Source organism: Rosa rugosa, chromosome 5 (genome assembly GCF_958449725.1).
Source record: "Rosa rugosa chromosome 5, drRosRugo1.1, whole genome shotgun sequence".
Classification (NCBI taxonomy): domain Eukaryota; kingdom Viridiplantae; phylum Streptophyta; class Magnoliopsida; order Rosales; family Rosaceae; genus Rosa; species Rosa rugosa.
Genome location: NC_084824.1, coordinates 26,227,242 through 26,250,032, shown reverse-complemented (window position 1 = coordinate 26,250,032; position 22,791 = coordinate 26,227,242). Strand labels below are relative to the sequence as shown.

The 22,791-nt window shown below is 40.5% G+C and overlaps 2 protein-coding genes across 2 annotated transcripts; both read left to right on the top strand.

Annotated features, from left to right (window-relative positions):
• The first annotated feature begins 5,982 nt into the window (after nt 1-5,982).
• On the top strand, nt 5,983-12,148 carry LOC133711022 (protein TIC 22-like, chloroplastic). Its single transcript, XM_062137183.1, has 7 exons — nt 5,983-6,658; nt 6,762-6,836; nt 8,504-8,566; nt 11,306-11,365; nt 11,456-11,536; nt 11,610-11,645; nt 11,844-12,148. The coding sequence occupies exons 1-7, from the start codon at nt 6,113-6,115 to the stop codon at nt 11,922-11,924; spliced, it is 942 nt and encodes a 313-aa protein (XP_061993167.1). The 5' UTR covers nt 5,983-6,112; the 3' UTR covers nt 11,925-12,148.
• A 1,004-nt stretch (nt 12,149-13,152) lies between these two features.
• Nucleotides 13,153-18,729, top strand: LOC133711972 (uncharacterized). The gene is made up of 15 exons (XM_062138046.1): nt 13,153-13,426; nt 13,501-13,588; nt 13,677-13,864; nt 13,937-14,023; nt 14,109-14,188; nt 14,315-14,360; nt 14,501-14,958; nt 15,302-15,383; nt 15,474-15,650; nt 15,723-15,776; nt 15,858-15,950; nt 16,047-16,112; nt 16,304-16,350; nt 16,782-17,489; nt 18,174-18,729. The coding sequence occupies exons 1-15, from the start codon at nt 13,268-13,270 to the stop codon at nt 18,466-18,468; spliced, it is 2,628 nt and encodes an 875-aa protein (XP_061994030.1). The 5' UTR covers nt 13,153-13,267; the 3' UTR covers nt 18,469-18,729.
• Nucleotides 18,730-22,791: the final 4,062 nt, after the last annotated feature.

Here is a 22,791-nt window from a genome sequence, read left to right as displayed (position 1 = left end):
ATGACCTTTGTGTGGGTCAGAGAGATACCCAACATCAGCAAAACCTTCCAAAACACATGTCGTTTTGGGATGGGGATAGATGACGCAGGCCAGTGTTGGCGGCGTTCCTGGTGTGTGATGGGTCCGAATCCATCATCTCTCTATAGGGATAGAACAAGCCCATATCAATCGTACATCTCAAGTACCAAATGATATCTTGTACACCAATCCAATGGCGTCGCGTTGGCGCAAAGCTATATCTATCTAACAAGTTCATGGAAAATGAGATGTCCGGTCTTGTGCATTGAGCTAAGTACAATAATGCGCCTATTGTACTTAACTAGGGCATTTCTGCCCCTAGCGCATCTTCATCATCATCCTTCGAACGAAGAGGATCCTTTTCAGGATCAAGACTACGGACGATCATGGGGGTGCTTGAAGGTTTGACATTGTCAAAATGCCTAAGCATCTATCAACACGATGCTCAAGTTCCAAACTGAGACATAATTGTGTTCTCCCAAAATCCTTCATCTCAAACTCGGATTTCAAGTGTTCAGCGGTTTCCCTTAACTCTTTAAGGGCTTCCAATGAAGATAATGTCCAACATGAATCGCGATAGAATCTGAAACTTGTTATGGAAACGCGTGGGCATATCCCTTCCCAATCAAGTAGTCACTTTAGTGAGCGTTTCAACCTTATTGTAAACGCGCTCCGTGGTCTAGAGCCACTTGACTTGGGTAATGAAGTCCACCATGAACCTTCATGTATATTCCGTATCTAGATCCCTATAGAGATACGTAGTGACCACATTCATAAGCTGCATGTTCAGTTATTCGGAAACTACCAAACTGACAGGGTAGTGGAGTGCAATGACATCTATTACGAGAGAATATGTCTCATCGTAGTCGATTCCAGAGCGTTTTGTGAGAAGCCTTGTGCCATAAGGCGAGATTGCCATATCTTTTTCTCATCATGCTTTCTAACGAAGACCCATTAGTCAATAGGTTTTATGGTAGGAGGTGTTGGCGTCACTAACTCAAAAACCTTTCTATTCGTTAGAGAATCTAACTTAACCTGGATCGCATCTTTCCATTTAGGCCAAATTTCTCTACGTTGACATTCATTCATCAACGGAGTGTGCTTTGATATTATCGGACTCAACAAACTCATGCTCAACGAAATGCGCTACTACATCATCAATTATGATGGAGTTTCTATTCCACATCTCATGTACACTAGTGTAATTTTCATAGAGCTCTATATTCTCAGGAATAGGTTCTGACGTTGAGGAGTTCCCCAACGATAACCATAATCCGGAAGATTCTCATGAGACAGATTTTGAGTCTTGATGATCAAAGAATTGGAATGTGCCAAAGTATCATTCGAACTCACGGGCCTCCCACGCATCCCAGCTGGGGCTATGGCCTATAACGCCGGAGTGCCACTCTCTTTGGCGTTGGCGCCATGCCTACCTCCGTGTAGGGTGGCGCTACGTCCTCTCGTAGGGACGTCCTTCCTTGCAGGCATGTTTGCAGCATATTTGTGTGATCTCGTCACTTTAACGGGGATCGAGATGAGACATAGTGGGGACAGACTACGACAAATCCTGTCGTTCCTGCTAAACATCCGTGTTCTTATCTCCCCCTAATGACTGGATGACTGTCTCATCAAAGTGACATCCGAAAATCTAGCGGTAAGGAGATCGCTTAGCAAGGGCATTTAAGTGGCAGACGATTGTTGGAATCTCAAATCCAACGTAGTTGCCCATTCGTCTGTAAGTACTCATCATAGAGCGCTGTGGCGGCGCAATTGGCACATAAATGACACACTCAAATATGCGTAAGTACTATACTTGTACCCAATCACTAGCTGTAACGCAGAGGTTTGAGTGGCGGTGGGTCGTAGATGAATTAGCATAGTTGCATGTGATATTGCATCATTCCAAGCGGATATAAGGAGATTGGTGCGTATTACCAATGTCCGGACTACCATCGTAGTCGTTTCCGCGAGACCATTTGGGTGTGTACATGGGAATATGATGTCCAACATCAGTCCCATTGCAATAACCATCGAAAGTCTTCGATGTAAACTCTCTAGCATCGTCAAGTCCAATTGACGGAATAGGATGATCCGGGGAGTGAGCCCGTTGTCATATGATATGTGCTAAGAGTGTAGCATAGGCAGCATTTACAGGTTGGACAATGGCACAACACGTGACCAGCGTGTTTGCGTGTCAACCAACATTATGAGATATTTAAACGTCCGCAAGTTGGTTGAATCAGTCCACAGAATCCCTACAGATTCTATGTAAGAACAGAATGAGTATTGTCATATCCTTTGCATAAGACGGTCTCAGTCCTAATTTCCCTAAGGAACATGCTTTGTAAATAAGCGAGAGGCTTTAGAAGCAACCAATGAGGATTGTGGTTGGGCCTGAGCGTTTGAAACGCTACTTGAAGCAAAGTTGGTGATTGTAGCATCACCTAGGGCGCCATCACCATGATGGACGCCATCCATGGTGTCATGGATAGGGACTGTGCCAGCCCTAAGCTGATGGTGGACAGCGACGACGGTTACACTTAGTCCAAGAATCAACCTTTGATTCATGCTTCATTTCGCTCGAGAGAATAGATGTCCGTGTGAAGTCTTTTGTAGACGGATCATCATATCATGACTATGATGATCTATCCTATCGTGACAAAGCCAATATGTGTCTAAATCCAAGAGATCTTCTCTCTTAACTTTTATTGGATTAAATAGCTCGGATAGTGACATAGAGTCCACTAGAGAGACACATAAACTTCTCTAAGATATGCCTTTGTTCACAATCATTAAAGGTATTGCAAAGGAACTCATTTCCGTTTTCTACATGCGTTTTCGCATGGAATCCGTTGGCTATTCTTAGGTGTGATTTGCCCTAGGAGTGTAGAGAGTTTTTGTGACAATAATCAAGGTGCCATTTGGCAGGGGAACTTGGGCTATTCCATGTCCTTGAATTAATACCGATGACCCAGTCATCGTAGTCACAAAGTAATATGCTCAGAATCAAAATGGAGTCATAATGAAAAGAACTCGAAATTTTATTCATAAGCCAACGGAGTTACATCATTGTCTCTTTGACCAAATAAAATCTAATCCAAAATGCTAGCTAATGCAAAACAATGGTAGTCGTCTAACTTCTTTCGGTAATTCCAAAATAAATGTGACCTGGTGAGTAGAGAGATGTCGGTGGAGCAAGGCTTGCTTAAGTACCACTAATCTCAGAACCTTCCTAGACATCACACTTACTTTAGGTGAGCCTACTTTGAAGAAAAACTAAACCATTGGCATTTACTACAAAAATATATGGCAATTGCCTATTACATCTCTTGGAAAAATAAAGACTTAAACAGAATTGGCGATCTATTGATCCCAGCCTGTTTTGTAGTCTTCAACCCTTCACTCTAGATCATCTTCTTGATCTTCTTGTTCCACATAGTGAGCTTCTCTTGCTTCACAATATGCTTTGTAGGCGGTGACAATTTCTCCACGAGCTCTACAAATGTGTGCCCAATGACCAGACACTCCACATCGAGAACATACATCTCTTTGCTCAGACTCCATTGATTGAGGCGCTTTGAAAGCGTCATTTAGATGGCCCTTAGTGTTGGTGGCGCCACCAACATGGCCAGAGGCGTTGCCTCCCTCTCTCTTTCCACGTTTACCTCTTCGGTTCCGTGTTCGCCTATTTTGGCGGTTACCTTCCCAAGTAGAGCGATTATATGGACCAGAACGTCCAGAAGTATCCCTAAGCTAGATTAGGGTTTCGCTCTTGGCGCCCTCTCTTAGGGGTGCGACTATAATTGGATTCCGGAATATGCTATGTTTCCACAGATCTCGAATTATAGTTCTTCACAAGGATGTTGTCATGCTTTTCAGCAACATTCATAGCTCTAATGAGCTCATGAAACCTTGTGATCCGTCCTGCAGTAACATCGATTCGATAGTTCTTAGCAACCATCAATGCAGAGACGGGGAAGGTAGAGAGAGTCTTCTCAATCAACATCACATTTGTGATCTCTTTACCACAAAATTCCATTAAGGATTTAATGCGAAGTGCTTCCAAGTTGAAGTCAATAACTAACTTGAAATCACAGAAGCGGAGGCTATGCCATCTCACTTCTAGGTCAGGAAGCAGGGAGTCACGGACGTTGCCAAATCTTTCTTCGAGTGAGACCCACATCCTTCTGGGGTCTTCTTCATTCATACACTCGTACTGGAGCTAATCATCCATATGACGAGTCATTAGGATGATGGCTTTCGCCTTATTTGCCTCTAAGGCTGCTCTATTTGCTTCCAAAGCTTGAGTTTGCTCAACAGTTAGCACGTCCTGACTAGGCTCGAGAATCATATCCAGGATTCCATCGGCCTTGAGATGCTGGCAGACATCACAAACCCACCTGTGATATCCAGAGCCAGTTGTTCCCAATGGAGCAAAGTCCAATTTGTTTAGGTTACTCATCCTTAAAGAGAACAAGAAATTAGGGTTAGTTTTGGAGCGTAAAAGGCTACTACGAAAACATATAAAATTTCTCAGCGTAATCGCTTCCAAGAAATTAGGAATTTATGAGCATAATCGCTTCCAAGAAATTAAATTCCAAGAGGGGTTGGATTAGATCGAAACAATGACGTAAGTGGTCGATCATAAATTCTCTACAAACTCTAAGTTTGGAGATCTCAACAAGCTCCAAGCTTGGAGTAAGCACGAACCCCCACAGTTCGGCTTAATTAGGTCTCCCCTATGATGAAGAAAGGGGGGTAGAAGGAGGGAGTTTGCAAGTCCCCGAGAAAAAGAAGAGAAATTGAATAAAAACGGGAACTTTTAGTAAAAAATACCTTGAAATAGGTCGCCGGAAATTTGGCCTGAAAAAATCACTTGAAAAAGTGCCCGAAAAATTGTCGGAAAGTTGACCCGAAATGGTCAACCGGCGTTGACTGGTGCTGACCTTTCTGACCGGAGCTGACGTGGCGCTGGGGTCCTCTAATGACGTGGCGGTGGTCCCTCTGATGATGTGGCTGTGGGTCCTGTGCTGACGTGGCGGTACTAAAGTGGCAGATGCTGACGTAGCAGGTGCTTCAGTGGCCCGCTGCTTGGTCTCGGCTTGGGCTCGGCTAGGGCTGGCTCCTCCCTTTTTTTTTTGTTTCTTTTTCTTATCTTTTTTGCCGGTTTTCTGCAGAAGATTCAGTAGGCCGGTTCACTCACTTTTAGGCCGGTTTTTGTGCTTTTTCTTCCGGTTCCTGAATCGTCAGATTGAGAGGTGTCTACTGACAAAATTTGGTGGAAATTGGATGTCCGATAGATGGTGAACCGGTGGAGTATTTGTTGCGGGTTTTATGGAGCTACCGGTGGCCGGTTCAGTAGGTTTCCGGCCGGTTCTTGGGGTGGCGCCGCCGGTTCTGGACTCCTGTGATCGAGTGCTTCATGGTGTGAGGTGGAGGCAGAAAAGGCTTCAAGGTTTTGTATTCGGATTCAAGGTTTTTAGCTTCTTGAATCAGGATTTGGCTATTTGTTTCAGGGTTAGGGTTTCGTGCTGATAACGTGTTTTAGGGAAACGATATTTGAGAGAGAATTGAATCGTGCTTTCATTGAGAATAGGGGCCTCTTTATATAGAGGATTACAAGCATAGAGATATAGTTGTACATGGAAACATAATCGTACATTGATTGGATATCTCCTAAGATTCTCCGAGAATATCTCTAATATAAACCCTATTTCAACTAGAGCAAGTAACCTCAAGTTTTGGGCCAGACACATATTTTGGATTTACTTGAACATATCGGTATTTGTAAAAAAAACAGAAATTTTGAAGAAATATCGAAGATATTTTTACAAAGTCCGAGAAGTGTAAACTCTTTGCAACTCTTTCATATACAAGCCCAATGTCTAAGTTCAGTACTTGGCCCAATGTACTTAATTTATGAAAAAGGTAAAACCCAAAACCCCAGTTGGAATCAACCCTCGGTCTTTTCCAGACAACAAAGCAAAAGCAAAAGCAAAAGCAAAAAATAAAACCCTCGTCATTTCCCTCTCATCATCTGCTCCTTGATTTTCTTCGCTTCTGAGTTCTGCCCAGAAATCATCTGCAGAAAAAAATGAACTTGGGCAACCCCAATAACCCAAGTGCTCCCTCACCACCACCTCAACTCAACCTCCAACAAGCCTTCACCTCCCTCCAAAACCACTGCTCTGGTTTCCTCCACCACCTCTCTCATCTCCCTCTCTTCAACCCCAACCCTTCTTCTCTCCAAACCCACCTCCAATCAACTCTCTCCAACCTCCAAAACCAAGCCAAAAACGCATTCCATGCCGGGTTTTCGGGCTTTGATTCCTCCAAGCAGAACCCAGTTTGGGCTCGAATTGCTGTAAACAACAAAACCCAGTTCCCGAATTCTAGTGGCGATGGGCCCGGAGCTGCCATGTCGACCGAGGCCATCGAGGAGCGGCTGGCCGGCGTGCCGGTTTATGCTCTGAGCAATGCGGCTGAGGAATTCGTGTTGGTTTCGGGTGCTTCGAGCGGGAAGAGTCTTGGGTTGTTTTGTTTCAAGAAGGAGGACGCGGAGTCACTGCTTGAGCATATTAGAGTTATGGACCCCGGAATGCGAAGCGGGTCCAAAGTTGTGGCTGTGGCTTTGAATAAGGTGGGAGTGTGAAACAATTTGATGGTATTCTGTTTAATTCAATTGCTGGCTTTAAATGTTGGTTTGGTGAATAATGGAGTTTAATGAGGTGTTGTTCTTGTAGGTTTTCCAGCTCAAGGTTGATGGGGTGGCCTTCAGGTTGGTTCCTGAGTCTTCTCAAGTCAAGAATGCGCTTAAGGTTTGTGTCTTGACGTCTTGTGGTTTTTCATTTCTGAGTTTTTTATTTTTTTTATTATCACAGAAAGCAAAGTTTTGCTTGTGAAAAATAGCTGCAACAAATTCATCCAGAAACAAGGAAGAAGAAGAACATAACTGCATACATTCTTTATCATTATAACATAGTAGTTGCATACTAGTTTTGTAAATTTACTCGATATGGTGTAGGTCAGGGTTCCTCCTTAAAGTGTTAATTTCAATCCGAATGTATTTATGTAAACTAGTGTCTCACTGCAATTAGTTCATTGTTGATTGTCATGTGTACTTAGGATCAAAGCTTTTCACACCTAAGGATAGCGTAAGGTTTCTGTAAAATATTGTAAGACCAGTTTAGGAGAAGATGCTGGCAGACAGTCGGCAGTGGTCTCGTAATGCTGATAGGTACAATCTGCATACCATCAAGACCTAGGGAAGCTGTCATATGTTAGGTTAATGACTTTTTTCTGATCCTGTGAGAAGAAAGATTGTGATTAGGTGATAGGATTTGTGTTATACTTACAAGACAGATATATGAATATTAGGCTCGACTAAAGATACAAATCAGACCTCAAACCAGTCCAACGAGACCTTAATTCAACAAGATTTTCCCAATACTCAGCCAATAAACTAAATGACTAATAATCACCCTATGTCAACGACACTGCCCTTTAAGCTGGTGATTAAATATCAACAACCATCAATTTGCTGCAAATAGGTCTGAGATGAGATCCAAGCGAGAAGATTTAATGGTGTTCAGACCACGTTGGGAGTGTGAAGCCTTTCTTACAGTGTATAATGTCATGGACCTTTCCCACCCATGGCCAACTGTGATTGGCTGCTCAAGTTTCTACAAATATAGCATAGTAGCCAGAGATATTTTTCCATTCTTTTCCTTCTTTTTTGTTAAAAAAAAAAAACCTTTAATTAATCACAAAATAAGAAAGTGGACATTAGGCCACTCAATTGAAACAAATCATAATAAACAGAGCAAAAGAACTGCACTTAAAAACCAACCATCTAGCTAACCTATGCTTTTTGTGCAACAAAATGGAATACAGACTAATACCTTCAGTAGGTGCTGAAACATATGGAAAAGGATGACCAAAAGAGAACCCTATTCAACAATTACTCCAGCCCCTTCACTTAATAAATTTGACCATTGCTTTTAGGCAACAGAACAATGAAACGGAACACGATCAACGTCATCTCCCTTCTTTTGAACCATAGCACACCAATTTGGGGATAAGCAAAACATCCGGTCTCAATCAGACCATTTTAGGACAATCCCTAGTAATCAGCCATTGAGTTAAATGACTAATAATCACCCCACATCAACACATCTTAAATTAGGCATCTCATCCTATTCAAAATGCAGGTATTAAAAACCGAGTACTTCTTGCTGTATTTGATTCCCCATTAGATCAGGCCATAAGTAGGGTGTAAATGTGTAATTAGCATTGGTCTTGAGAAGGTATCCAGTAATTCAGACTACAAACTTGCCTTTTTAGTAAGCTCCTCTGTCTCTATTGTGCTCTTCTGCTTGTTTTAATAGTAATTGTGGACTGTGAATGATGTTTGATGTATTCATAGCTTGCAACACGCAGTTCATATAAGATAATGATTATTGACTCTGGAGTTTCTTTTCTGTAGGAGAAGGAGAAGGAGAAGGGTGGATCTTCTGATAATGGCTTTTTTGGGGTGCCAGTTTTCCAGGTTCTCCTCTTAACTTTTCTCAATTGAACTTGTCATATACTTCATGGTTTTGTATTGCACACTGGATGCTAACATATCATCCCTGGATACTTTAGAGATTAAAGGGTTTAGATATAAAATCCAACACACTTCCACACAGCATTGTGAGATAGTGGCTCACAAATACAAAATAATATTATATGTTGGTATTTGTCCTGAAAAAAATTTCACAAGTTCCGAGATATTCTACAATAAGATGTTAAATAAAATTACATTAACACTTTTGGTGATAGTGATAATTTGACAAATGTTATCACAGTATTTAGATGGAGAGGCCCAGTGGTTACTAACAGAGCCGTCAAACTCTTGGCTCAACCAATATTTTGACTAGTGCTCACTGCTCAGTACTCCCCCTCTCATGGAACCCATCTTTTGGGTGGCCGTATACAGTGGCCCCTTTCTTTGGAGTGTGTGGGAATTATTATGTTTGGTCCCTAAGGTGATCTATATTCGGGTTCTACTACTGTATTGAACTATTCTTCATAGAAACTTAAGCTGTCAATCTATCATAGTATTAGAGAAGGAATCCATTCAGTCCTAATTTGACCTCAAGATCTCCACACCACCCCATATAATTGACCAATGTGTTTTGGCTCAACCGCTGAACCCAACCACATGTAGTTGAGGGATCATCAATTTTTTATTTTTATTTTTTTTAATTTCTTCTATAAATGCAAATAGTAGTAGGAGGCTAATCATGTTCTGTTGTAAACATACCACAACAGTAGAAGTTTAGTTTCTTTTAGCTTCTACAGATATGATTGGAAACAGCTTTCCTTGGCTTTGGCTTGAACCATCACAATATTGGAATCCCAGCCATGTGCATGTAACCCTAGTTTGCATGGCTATGTAGAGTTGAGACAATCTAGCTACTTTTGTGGCTTTGTTGTGTGAATGCACAAATTTCCCCCTTGCAAAAATGGTGTTGAGAAGATATGCAATTAGGGCCATCTTAGGATTGTTTGCATTTAAAGAAATAGAACAAGTTTTAGCATATGAGGGACTAGGAGCTGGATTATTTGTGGATCTCAGAGAGGGTACAATTCTGTGTTCTTTATTGGCTTCAGATACTTCAGAGTTTAGGGATTAGTATTTTTCACTATAATTCTATTTAGAGCAAAGTTTGTTAGAATTATGGTTCATTTGTGGTCTTTGGTTTTGGCGGCTTCTTCAGTTAATGCTCTGCAAGTTAAATGGATTTCTTTCTTTTTCAATAAATTTCTGATTCCTATAAAGACTAACTAAATAATTCTTTTGTGGATGGGTTTTGAATATTGAGAAAAGAACAGAATGGTTTGAACTTAGAAACATGATGAAATGCATATATCTGCTTATTCGTTTTCATATCCGAAGGGCTGAATGTAAAGTATTATGTTCTGTGCTTTAGGTCTTGAAGAGAAAGTGAAGAGAGATTTTATTTGTAAAAATGTTTATTTTCAGTAAAAAAAAAAGTCCTTTTCATTTGTCTTTTTATTGTCTGAATTCAAGAGACTGTATTTGGATCATTAAGAATTTGGTTTTTAATTTGTTGAGAGATTGGTTGTTTTCAATTGAAGAAAATAAGTGGAAAATGTGAAGCAAATACAGTAGATTCTTATTGATTCATGAAGTTTAAGAAAAAGAAAGTGAATATAGGCACTAGTTCTATGCATTTTGTCTGTGGACCTCACTAGCAGAATTTGTGTCAATGAGGCATATAATTGTCCACAATGAACATGTATACTAGCATTAGTTTGATGGTACAGTATGTTGCAGTTAGAATTCAGTTATTTACAGTTTGGCACGTGTTTGTGGCACTCTTATGCTCTTATTTGGCTTCAAACTATTAGGAAAGCATCATTAGACTGATTTTATGGTCTTAAAGCTTTTTACAATATTGGGGATTTTATTCTGGAGCATGCCATGCTAATATTTTGGTCCTATGAAATGAGTAATGGATGAACCACAAGGTAGTTAAAGGTATACTTTCACAAGCTTATGGTGGAAAAACGATCTGGGCACACACTACATGGTGGTAAACTGAGTTTTGCCTTATTAGAAATAACTGATCATGGTACTTCTTGAATATCATGTCCCGAGTGTCGAATTCTGCAGATATATTTTAACTGCAGATATGTATCTTAGTGCTTATTAAATTTCATAGCATGCAATTCTCTGTGATAAAGTTTAACACCAGCAGTGAATGCATCGTGTATACCAAATTAATTTTGGCTTTAATTTCCTGGTTTGATCTGTTCCTTGAGGAAAGATATTAACATGTTGTGTTATCTGTTTATTTTTTTTCTTGGAGGGAAACAGAAGTTATTGCTTGATGCACTCAAAATTTGAGATTAGCCCATCCTTAAACAGGGACTGTGTTTAATAATGCCACCATTGTTTGATTTTGTGTGCCAAACACATCAGCGTGCTTTCTTTAAACTTTTCATTTCATAAGTTTGTAAGCTGATCAGTTGTGGTCTGTAAAATTTCTTACTGAGACTGGCTGGGCAAAGCTTGTTTGGACCCAAATTATGATGGTATTTTACTATTTTTTTTTTTGTATAGCTGCTCACTTTGCCATGATATGTTTCTGCCTCTTGTCAGCCTGAGCTATTGGAATCTTGCCCGACTTATTTTTAATTTTTATTTTTTGATATATGCCCTCTTCTTAAAATCTTGCATGATTTCTGGTGCTAACTTTCTGTTCAAACATTTGTTTAGTCGAGGAGCTTGATTCTAAGAAGCCAAAGCAAGAGCTATCGTCCAGTATTCTTCAGGAAGGTTGGTTAAAATAATAGCATGGTGTTCTGCATTATTCTAGCTTGTCTTGGCATTAAATACAGTTTTCTTATCCTTGGATATCTGTTCTAGGAGGATTTAGAAAACTCACTATCAAGAGCTTCTCGTGAGCAGAATCAATTAAATCCCTTACTTAGACCAGGGGACATTCAGGTATGGATTTCAACCTAGTGGAAATGCAGAAACCATCTTTCTGTTTTTACCTATTTTAATTTCATATTTGTAGGTGGCTGTTCTCGAGGATGTAATAAAGGGGATGAAGGTGCGCACATTGTTCCCTAAACCCTATTATTGTTAATGAATAATTGACCAGTAGATGGAGCACAGGGATCGAAGAAACTTTGGTTTTGCATATTTTGTAGATACTCTAATATTTTCATTTGCTTTCTACTATCATCTGGTAAAATTACCCAGTACAGTTGTAACTTGTCTATGCTAAAAGTACATTGAAATGTTGCAGGAGGGTTCTACATCGGTCTGGGATGATGTTGTTTTTATCCCTCCTGGATTTGATATCTCTACTGATCCCACCAAGCAATAGGCAGATGCTGCAAAATAGCAGGCATTGTCCTCATTGGCATGAACATCATTCCAATACAAACTACAACCTGTTTGTTTATATTATTGGCATTAGCTGGTAGCTAACGTGCAAAAGACTTACTATAGTAGGGATTTGAGTTCCAAGCTTGTAGCTATAAGTACTTGCCATTTGTGTACTTGCCTGCTTGGCTTTCAAGTAATTTGAAATAGGTTGATTCTCTAGGATTCCTCATTGCAAGATGATTTTATTTTTTTGTCGGTTGTTTATTTTAGGGGTGTGAAATTCAGACTTACTTTACAATTCACACTCCATGTTTCTTTTTTTAGTATCTTAACATTACATTTTTACAATACACACTACAAAAAGACAATTTATGTACTTAAAAAGAAAACATGGAGTGTGGATTGTAAATGGGGAGTGTAAATTTCATTCCCCTTATTTTATTTATTATTTGCAAGCTTGCTGATTTGCTCGTGGGTATGTGGAATCCTGTTTGTGTTTGGCTTGGTTTTCAAGCTTCTTTGGTGGATCAGGCATTTGAGCGCAGCGGGGCCTAATTCTGCTTGCTGAGAAAGTTAATTACATGGCAAGTAGAGTCAGAATTACGTGGCAATTCATTTAAGAGATAATTACAACTGTATAGATGCTCCTAGGACACATACATTTCATCAGTTTGATCCAGCAGGAAAGAAGATATTTCACATAGTTTGAACCAAATCACCATCTGATATCACAATAAACACTAGGACTTTGGATGAAGTTTAGAGTTCGGAATTCGTCCGTGTACTCCACGGTGCCTTCGATCAAAGCAAAGCACCAGACGAATCGATCTGGACCGCTATGTACAACGTCACGTTGACACAGCATGTTTTTCGTATAACTAGTCTTGAAGAAAAGAACAGAACACTATAGCTAGTTCCTCATGGACAACACATCAACATTAGGCCAACTAAGTTCGACTCTCATCAACCCAAAAAGGCCAACTTTTTTGACACTAGTGGAGTTTGGTTAGTAGGATGATCGTCAGGATGAATTATAAAGACATCAATTGGTCGAATCCCCACAGATTCTATGAGCCTTGACTGACGTGTTGTACGAGTTGGAGGGCCGGTTCACGAGTTTGGAGGGAGGATTAATGATTTATCCTCAATACTAAAAAAAAAAAAAAAAAAAAAAAAGCTTACTATGCGATTGTATGGTACGTGTCAAACACGTATTTATTTATTTATTTGTAAATGGTGAAACCTAAAAACCTCGGTTCCCGAGGAGATTCGAACTAGGGTTCTGCCAAACTGTGAGCTAGGAGAAGGAAGGCAGCTCGAATCCAAGAGGATTCCACCGCCATGTCTTTCTTTCCCTCCAATTCCCAAATCCAAACCGAACACTCAATTTCACGCTTCCAGGCCGCCGTCCTCGTCGGTGCTCCCTCCTACCCCAACGCCATTGCCTGGTCCGACGAGAACCTCATCGCCGTCGCCTCCGGCCACCTCGTCACCATTCTGGTACTCCACACTCTACTCTCTACTCTCATTCACTTCAATTTCGCTTTCTTACGCTTACCGATTTTCGTTCTCAGAATCCGGCGACACTGCCTTTCGGACCAAGAGGTCTCATCACTATCCAAAACGGACCTCCCTTTCCAATTGGTGTCATAGATAGACAAGGTATAATCAATAGTTCAGTTTCGAATTTTATATGAATTTCCATTTTAGTTTCTCAACCGCATTTGTAATCGGGAGGTTTATGTGGTAGATTTGTTCTCTGATTGCTTGCTGCCTACGATTATATCAAGGGACCATGAACCCTGTGTTCGATCAATTTCGTGGTCTCCGGTTGGGCTTGCTCCGAATGCTGGCTGCTTGCTGGCTGTCTGCACAACCCAAGGACTTGTCAAGCTTTACCGCCCGCCGTATTGTGATTTCTGTGCCGAATGGATAGAGGTGTGTACCTTTTGAATTGGATTATGGTGTTAAAATGCAGCATGCCTCTTAACTATGAGTTGTTATGTTTAGGTTGCGGATTTATCAGCCAAGCTTTATGATTATCTTGCGAGTATTAGTTTCGGGGAGGTACCAGATGGTTCTTTGGTACGGTGTGATGTAAGTCATCTCATCTAGGAATTAAATGTTCACCTTGGCTTATATCATTAACTGACAGTCTTTCTGACTACTCTGCTCATATTAGAACCGTGAGATAGAGCAGGGTGTACAATCTGTCCCTACAAAGGAGGGTAAGCGACGAAAAGCACACATATCTGGCAAAAGGTAAATATCTTTTTTCTAAACATCCACTCGAAAGATCTTAAGGTTATTGCTTTCTTGGAATTGCTTCACTGTTGCTAGGATGAGGGCATTTTAATACTTGAGGCTAATAACTGATGTTTTTGCCAGCTCTAGTAACCCTTATTCCAAACGCTATGGACAAGAAGTGCATACGGTATGTTGCCATAGTATATACACATCCTCCCATGCAAACTTATTATCACTTCATGTGGTTGCTACCTTGATGTGACCATGTACATTGTCACTACAGTCTCTTTGAAACTTCATTTCTCAGTCATCTGTTGGGAATTTCAGGAGCTTGACAGTGACTCCGACCAGATGGAAGAAAGGAGTTCAAATCAGATTGTTCCATCATCAAAAGCTAAAGTAAAATCTGTCAAGAAGATACAAGAAAACTCTACCCTCCCTCAAATAACTGTGGATCAATATGCTACTCGTAGTGCAATGCTAACATCACTTGTAGTTGCCTGGTCATCGATACTGCAATCACGTGCCAAAATCAGTTCAAGTCCTCAACATGGTTCATCCCTGTCTTTACTTGCAGTCGGAGGGAAGTCGGGTCAAGTTTCTGTATGGAGAGTTTCTGTACCAGAGTGTTATTCTGTTGACCAAAGCAGGGATCCAACTACGCTGATGCTCATTCAAATCATTCAGGCACACAATTCATGGATCACAGCAATTAGTTGGGCTTTGCTTGATTCTGATTCGTCAAATCCTCAATTTCTATTGGCTACAGCAAGTTATAATGGAAGGTCAGTTAGGTCCCCCTGTAATCATAATGATGACCCTTTTCTAGCTCTTATTTAAAATTTTGATGTCTAAGAGTTTTTGTTGTACGGAAGCAAACTCCTTCGGATGGTGTTGAGAGTTATGCAATTTGAATTTTACCTGTTTGTCATTTATTAGTTATTTTTATTATCATTATTTTTTATTGTTTTGAACACAGTAATGCCACTGAATAATCTGATATCTGATGTCTATGGACAATAGAATTTTGTTTTTTCTCTTTGGGATTATATTCTGGGTTTCTCCTGCTTTTTTTATTATAATTTATTTGTTTTCTGATATTCATGTTGTTTTCCATTACCTTTTCAGTGTGAAGATCTGGCTGGCATATTATGAACAATTGCTAAAGTCATCGGAACCTAATACCACTTCCTTTTCCTTGTTAAAGGAGGTAGGTTTTTTTTTTTTTTTTTTTCGATATATATTACTTTCCATGTTTTTCTATTAATCATTATGTAAATTGCTCTTATTTCTGAAGTAGGTTGGAACTGTTGATATGGTTCCAGTTTCAGCACTTTCAGTTACTGTGCCTGCTCAGTGTCCACAGACAATGCACTTGGCAGTTGGCAAAGGTTCTGGCTTTTGTGAAGTGTGGATATGCAACATCTCTGGCCAAAAATTTCATAAAATTAGTCCACATGATGGGCATTCCCAGATTGTAAGTCAATTTTCATTGGCTAAAATTTTATATTGCATATCACTGGCTATTTATATGTCTACCAATATCCAGGTTACAGGTTTAGCTTGGGCTTTTGATGGGAAAATTTTGTACAGCAGCAGTCAGGTATGTAAGTGCTTGAACTTTAAGGTTTGCATTTTTTTCTGCATCATCCAATTGGTCATCATTCTCTTAAAATAATACTAGGATAATTTTGTACGTGGTTGGATTCTAAATGGAAGTTCCCTGTGTGAAGTACCTATTCCTTCAAATACTCCTGGTCTGAGAAGCTCAACTGATGTACGTTCTTTCCCTATACATCTCCTCTATTTACTTCTAATGTTGCACCATAATGCTTTCGTTCTAGTGTAACAAAATTGTACAATTTTGTTGCAGCTTCCAGATGGATTTGTTTCTTGCTTTGGTGTGGCAGTGTCCCCTGGAAATGTTGCAATTGCGTGGGTCTGATATTCTGATTCTCATACTCATTTTGTTTCTAATCTATCTCATACTCATCACTTTTGCTAGATAGTTATAATCCTCTTCAAGTTATTTTATATCCATTAACACTTGTAGTTACTCTATTACTTGATACAGACATAGTTCTTGCATACTTTATAAAGTAACTAACTATGTATAATTGAATATGTCAGGTTCGTAATACTGATGTTGATCAATTAAATCCAATGTATGAGGCAAGGTAAGATAGTTTTTATATTAAATATAGTTTTTAAGATGATGCTTGATACTTGAATCTTTGAGAGTGGTTAAACATTTGGACTATTATATGGAAGGAAATCCTAAATATGGAATGAAGGGGCAGGAAAAAGTAATGCAGCTACATTTAATTGGTAGTGGGGGTTTAAGATTCAAAATATACAAGTATAGAAACCTGTAGTTTCCATAGAAAAATAAAATTAAGCAAAGAAAAAGAGACAATGTTGTGTGACTTCTTCTACTTTGCATGTAGAGAATAATTAACTCTGAGCCAAAGGCATAGAAAAGAATGGAAATTCAACTTCAACTGTACCAAGTGATATTTAAACAACAAGAACAGGAGTATACATGAGAAGTTAATGTCGTGTGTCATCTTTTTTTCTTGATTATTTTCATTCTGGGGATTATGCTCAGGACTCAAAAGGCCATTGTAGAGTTTTTCTGGATCGGGGGCCAGCAAGTTCATGTTTTGTCAAACAATTTCCTGGATCGTGATACTGAAGCTATTCCTGGCTCTTCTGAGAAGGAATTGGTTGATTGGGAAACCAATATTATATGGTCTTTAAAGCAGTTTGAAACTCAGGATAAGCCTCTTGTTGTTTGGGATATTGCTACAGCATTATTGGCATTTAGGCGTTCTAAACCAGAGTATGTAGACTGCGTAGTGATTAAGTGGCTCTCTGTTTCCTCTCTGGGATCTGAGTTGAACTCTTCTGCTGAAAATGTTCTGTTGTATGCCTCCCGAAATTTTTCAAAAGTCACTTCTCGCCAACTACACCTTCTCAATATAATCTGTAGACGCGTGATACTATCGGAGATGAAGGCTGATGAGATAAACAACAAACTTCTGAACATGGAAGGAGTGGATGGTGCTGAAGAAGAGCAACTGACTTTGTGGATCAATCTGCTTTTGAACAGTGAAAGAGAACTCCGTGAGAGGCTTGTGGGGTTTACATTTTCTTCTTTCAAAAGTCGAATGCTTGCTTCAGCCACAAATTCTCAATCTAGAGATTGGTTTCCTGTTGGACTGACACAAATGGAGCAGTGGGTTGAGCTTAACCAAGATCATGTGCAGGATCAACTGAGGGTCCTTGCAGCAGAAGTTAGGAAGCATGAGCAGAGGTACTTGGTTTTCTATATTTTGTCTGTTTACCTGCTTTGTTTTATCGTAATGATCTTAGTCCATGCTTTGTTGTGTCCTGGTATTAAAAAGATTAAAGAAAATAAATGAATACTTAATAGGTTATATACTTACTGTGAGAAAATTATGTTTTTATCTTTTTGGCATAGTGAAGTCAATCCTGGAGTGGGACCATATAATAGCAAGAGTTCCTACATAGATTGATTGTTAAGATCTACATATTTCAGGAAATAGTAAGTTTGTTATCTATGGTGACTTAAAGGTTGTAAAATTAATGCTTGGAAGACTGTCAAAATGAAGAGACCTATACAGGAAACCTCAGGTGCTTTTGAGAGTGCAGGACCAAATGAATGTGATCGCTATTGTACTCTGTAGAGAGTGAAAAACCTGTTTATTTGGACACTTATCCTGATTTGTATGCTCTATTACTGTGACTAATAATGGAGGATTTAAATAGTAATGTTGAAAGTGAACGATGAGTATTTTCTTTTCTTGTTGTTTGATGCTGTGGTTGCATTCATTTCTTTTTGCTGTATTTGGCTTGGCTGCTCTAAATAACTGATGTTCCTTGCTTGCCTTGTTATTTGATTATAGGCTCTAGAACGTTCTGTTTCCACTATAATTGTTTTATTTAACTGTTTCTTTTACCTTCTTTAAAATAACAGGCTCCAATTGAGTAATTCCATAGCAGCAGAGAAGTGTAGCTATTGTTCAGCATCAGTTCCATTCGAATCTCCAGAAGTTGCCTTCTGCAGTAAAGGACACAAACTAGCAAGGTGTGCCGTTTCTATGGTGGTTTGTCCTACCACTCCCATATGGTTTTGCATGTGTTGTCATAGACGAGCTCTCAAAATGGCGCCAGAGACTCTATTTGCAATCCCTGGTCCACAGTGTCCCTTCTGCGGGATACTGCTGCAGAGACTACAACCGGATTTTCTACTTTCTGCATCACCGACTTAAGTAAATGCTATTCATTTTGTATGTCCGTCGAATTCGGGCCCTTGGAGTTGGAAGAAGATAAATTTTAGCATCAGGTTACCCTCGTAGGAAAAAGAAAAATTGTATAGTTTGAGTACTCCAAGGACCCGGGTTAATGTAATTATGTACCTCATGTCTAATATAACATATTTATGTATCTTTTAGTGGTAATCACATGTACTGAAAGTTTGATGCTTTCAAGCATTCACAAGTGAGCGCTCGGATGGAAGTAGCATTTAGACATTCGGGTTATTGGTTCGTTCAGGTCACATCAAATTCTGCTTCCAACAAAAAAAACATATTGCAGCTGAAATCCAACCTCCAAAACCTGAGAAAGTGAAATGATGACATTGAAACATACCTTGACAAGATCAAAATTGCTAGAGATGCTCTTGAAACTGTTGGTTGGAGTTGTTGTAGATGATGAAGATGTGGTGGTTACAGTTCACAGAGGTTTACCAGCTGAATTTGCAGCCATAAAAACAAATCAGAGCTCAATATTGCAACTCTTCATTGGCAACTCTCAAGACCTTGCTTAAAGCTGCAGAAGTGGACATTGAGAATGAGTCTCACAGTTCTGTACCTCTCACATCTGACAGTCGACGGACGTGAGTTAGTGATAATTCTTTTGGTGGCTTCCAGACTACTCCAAATATACATGACCGCAAACTGAAACTTTAGCTAGCCAGCTGCTATATAGATCGAGTTCCTTCACCGTGCATGGGCATGGGCATGTTGATGATTGTTGGGTTGGTATAGTAGGAATTGGTGTTGGCCACCGTGGGAGCACCCAGTTATAAATATTATTTATTTCAAATTTCTTCTTCGATCTTCTTCTTCTTTATTTATTGAAAACGCGTAAATAACTAAATATTCACAAAAAAAAAAAAAATAATAATAATAATATTCAGCATTCCATTGTATTTTTTTTCAAACTTATTATTGAGTCCGCAAGTAACTAGGAATCCCAATGTCGGTGGGATATGGGAATCCCAATGTCGGTGGGATATGGGAATCCCACTGCAATTTGGAAACCATCAATTCTATCTATATATATCCCCCATTTGATACCATTTTCGTAAGAGAGCATAATATCCAGTTACATCAGTCTTCATCTTTCTTAGTTTCTCTACTTAATTATATTCTTGTTCAAACTAATCAAGATTGAACATGGCCATGAGAATAGCCAGTGACTATTGGGAAGTGGTGGGCGACGCTCTCTGTGACGTATGTGTCAACCCACATTTTGTGGACGTCGTTTCTGAACCAGAAAACGAGGTGCTATGTACCACCAAGTTCTTGATCGATTTCCAGGCGGTGATCAGACGCGTCTCCTCCTGCGATACCGAACGACTCTCAGACTTGGACGACGTCATCAGCCGCACGAGTGTGACTGAGGCCTCGATGGAACTCGACTCTTCTAACTCAGACGAAGCAGCTGCAGTCTCCGACGCGCTCCGAGAGCTGAAGGTACCACTGAATGAACGTGTCCCCATGGTGCAGAGAATAATGTACAAAGCCTGCGAGATAGAAAATGAGAATAGGTGTTATGGAAGGAGAAAGATTGCTCATATGTTGGTGAAGATCGATCTTATTGTTGTTGATGATGGTGGCGACGACACAGATGAGGATGGTATTGTGGAGTGCTGCCTTGAAGGATCACATCCTTACCCGGATCGTTCCATGGTAGAGCAGCTGCAGAAAACTGGGGTTTGCCCTATGTGTGATGATGATAGGAAAATGTGCTTGACAAAGATGGAGAACGAGGGGATTCTATAAGGTTTCCAATTCTATAGGGATTCTAGCAAACTTGAAAAACAAGTATTAATTGATCATTCTTTGTGATATATATAGGATTTGAACTAGCTAGCTAGCTTGGTTTGTAATTGTATTTTGTTGTGATTAATCTGATTATTCTTCCAATTATAATGTATTTTGTTGTTTTCGATTTATTTTCTTGAATCTTTGTTTCTCTATGTAGTCATACACAACTGAATACCGATAATACAATGCAAAGGCAAAATGGGGTAACTGCAAGTTTGGTCAATTGAGTGAATTATTGTAGCTTCCTCTGTGGAGGAAGTGTACTGATATTTAGTCAATGAATTTATTCATTTTCCTCAAAAGTGATATTAACTAGTGAAAAGAATCATTACCATATCATCAATTCCTTGCTTCCCCACTTCATATTGGGATGGAAAACCAAAAAAAATGATCCCGTCTAATCCTAGAGGTGGATCAGCACTCATTTGGTGTTGAAGTCCAGTTGCTAGCTAGCTACTTTAGGAACTAGGGTTGGCTATAATGGTGTTAACTCTCGATAATGTCCACGTTTATATTTTTCTTTTTTTCAGTATCACCTAGTCAGTTATATCCAACTGCCACAAATAAACATGGCAATAATGGCCTGTACTCCCGACTTATTCACCTTTTCCAGTTTTTTAATTACTATCCAAAACCATCTGCATCCACAAGTAGTAAATTGGAATCCATTTACTAGTAGATCTGAATAATGAAGGAAAAAAATCTATATAGGAGAAGAGGGAAAAGATTCAATGATTTCAATCCAAACTTTATCTCTGATGGATATAACTCTGGACTATTGAACATTCCATTTTTCTTCAGATTGCTAGGATTTCTCACCTCCGATGATAAGGTTATTCTAGCTAACAACTTCAACTGGTAGGGTTTTCAAAACTTTTCTCTCTCTCCGTCCGGCGGCGCGTCTGGTGACGCTGTCGACGGACGGGAACTGTTGGCCCTTTGGGCTGTTGGTCTGTGGTTTGCACCGTCGATCTGATCGCTGGTGTGCAGAGGCGATGGAGGGGAAGATCAAGGCTGCTGGCGCGGGGTCTTGTTCTCGCTGGCGGGGTTTGGGTGCGGAGCGGGCTGGAACGGCGGCTGGACGGCCATGGATGCAGGGTCGGCGGCTTGATGGGGTAGCACGGGATAGGAGGTGGACTGGAGGTGATGAGGTCGTGACGGCAGGGCTTGACTCAGATCGGATTAACCCGATCTGGGTTGGGTTTCCGTCGAACGATCTGGGGAAGGGGAAGGTGGATTGGGGTGGTGTCTCTCTATGGCGTGCCGGGGAGGGCGGAAGGATGACGGCGGCGGTCCAGAGTCGGTGGCGGAGCGGCGCTGTGGGTGGTCCGGCGGTGGCCGTAGCGAGATCAGGCCGATATTGGCTTGCGGTGTTTGACCTTCTTGGCTCCATGGTTGCTAATTGGGCTTGGGTTTGGGCTCAATTTTTGGGCCCTGCCCTAGCTCTTTTTATTTCAAGCTGTTTTTACTTTCTGTTGCGTAGTTTATTTGCGCATTTTGCTAGTCGGGTGTGGTGGTACGCCGGTGGAGGTGTAGCGGTCGTGGTGGAACGATGGTAGGGACGAAAGGGCAGAGCACAGAGCAGTCCGTATGGGGTCTGGGCTTGGTCTTGGGCCTGGATTCAGGTATTGGGCTGCTATTTGTTTGGTTGGTTGATAGGTGGGGATCGTGGGGGATGGGGCGCCGCTGGTGGTGGTGCGATGGTGGATCGGGTTTGCCATGGTGGCGGGTTTGGCTGTTACTAATGTTTTAGGGTTTGGTTTTCTTTTTTTGTTGGTACTATGACACTACTAAAGGTGTGGCAGAGACAATCTTCTCTGTCGCGGTCTCGGGGATCGTTCCTGTTCTGGAGTTGGGTCAGCAGCGGTGGCAAAACAGTCTGGCTAGACAATCATCCTTGGCCTTCTAGTGGGTCTTTCCTATCTGGGATCGGGTCGGAGGCGATGGCGTTTTGGAGTAGTGGTGGATGGATGGTGTCGACAATAGGGTGGTGATGGTGTTGGGTTTTCTTTAGTCCCAGGTTTGAAGGTCCGGCAATCCGTTTGGTCGAGTTTAGGTCACAACGAGTGTTGGCTTGGTCGATCAAAAGCTGGTCAGGAGGACTCTGGTTAGTGAGTTAGTGTCGACACAAGTGAGTTGTCTAGTGTTAGAGTTCTTACTGGCTGGACGAGAGGTGCGCTGTCAAGGTTTTACTGCTCCTGCGTTTATTGTCTTTGTCATACAGTTGTAGTGCAAGTTTAGAGTCAGTATATAGAGTTCCCAGTGGGAAGTCTAGTGGCCATTTCTGAGTAAGAGATGTCGCCAAAAACTCGTTGTAAGCAGTTCATTATTAATGAAGTTCTTATTTGATCAAAAAAAAAAAAACTTTATCTCTGATGAAATTGAAGCCTTAATACACACCACTAAACGGTTAGGGAATTAATTGTGTCCACAAAGGTAACACAATTTGCAGATAATTAAGATGGATGCTAGCTGGAAAAG

Bases quoted from the DNA above. Each gene is read 5' to 3' on its own strand.
- LOC133711022 (XM_062137183.1), top strand. From the start codon at position 6,113: ATGAACTTGGGCAACCCCAATAACCCAAGTGCTCCCTCACCACCACCT. The intron at 6,837-8,503 runs GTTTGTGTCTTG...TCTTTTCTGTAG, and splicing joins AAGTCAAGAATGCGCTTAAG to GAGAAGGAGAAGGAGAAGGG. The intron at 11,537-11,609 runs GTATGGATTTCA...TCATATTTGTAG, and splicing joins TTAGACCAGGGGACATTCAG to GTGGCTGTTCTCGAGGATGT.
- LOC133711972 (XM_062138046.1), top strand. From the start codon at position 13,268: ATGTCTTTCTTTCCCTCCAATTCCCAAATCCAAACCGAACACTCAATT. The intron at 14,361-14,500 runs GTATGTTGCCAT...TGGGAATTTCAG, and splicing joins ATGGACAAGAAGTGCATACG to GAGCTTGACAGTGACTCCGA. The intron at 16,351-16,781 runs GTAAGATAGTTT...GATTATGCTCAG, and splicing joins AATCCAATGTATGAGGCAAG to GACTCAAAAGGCCATTGTAG.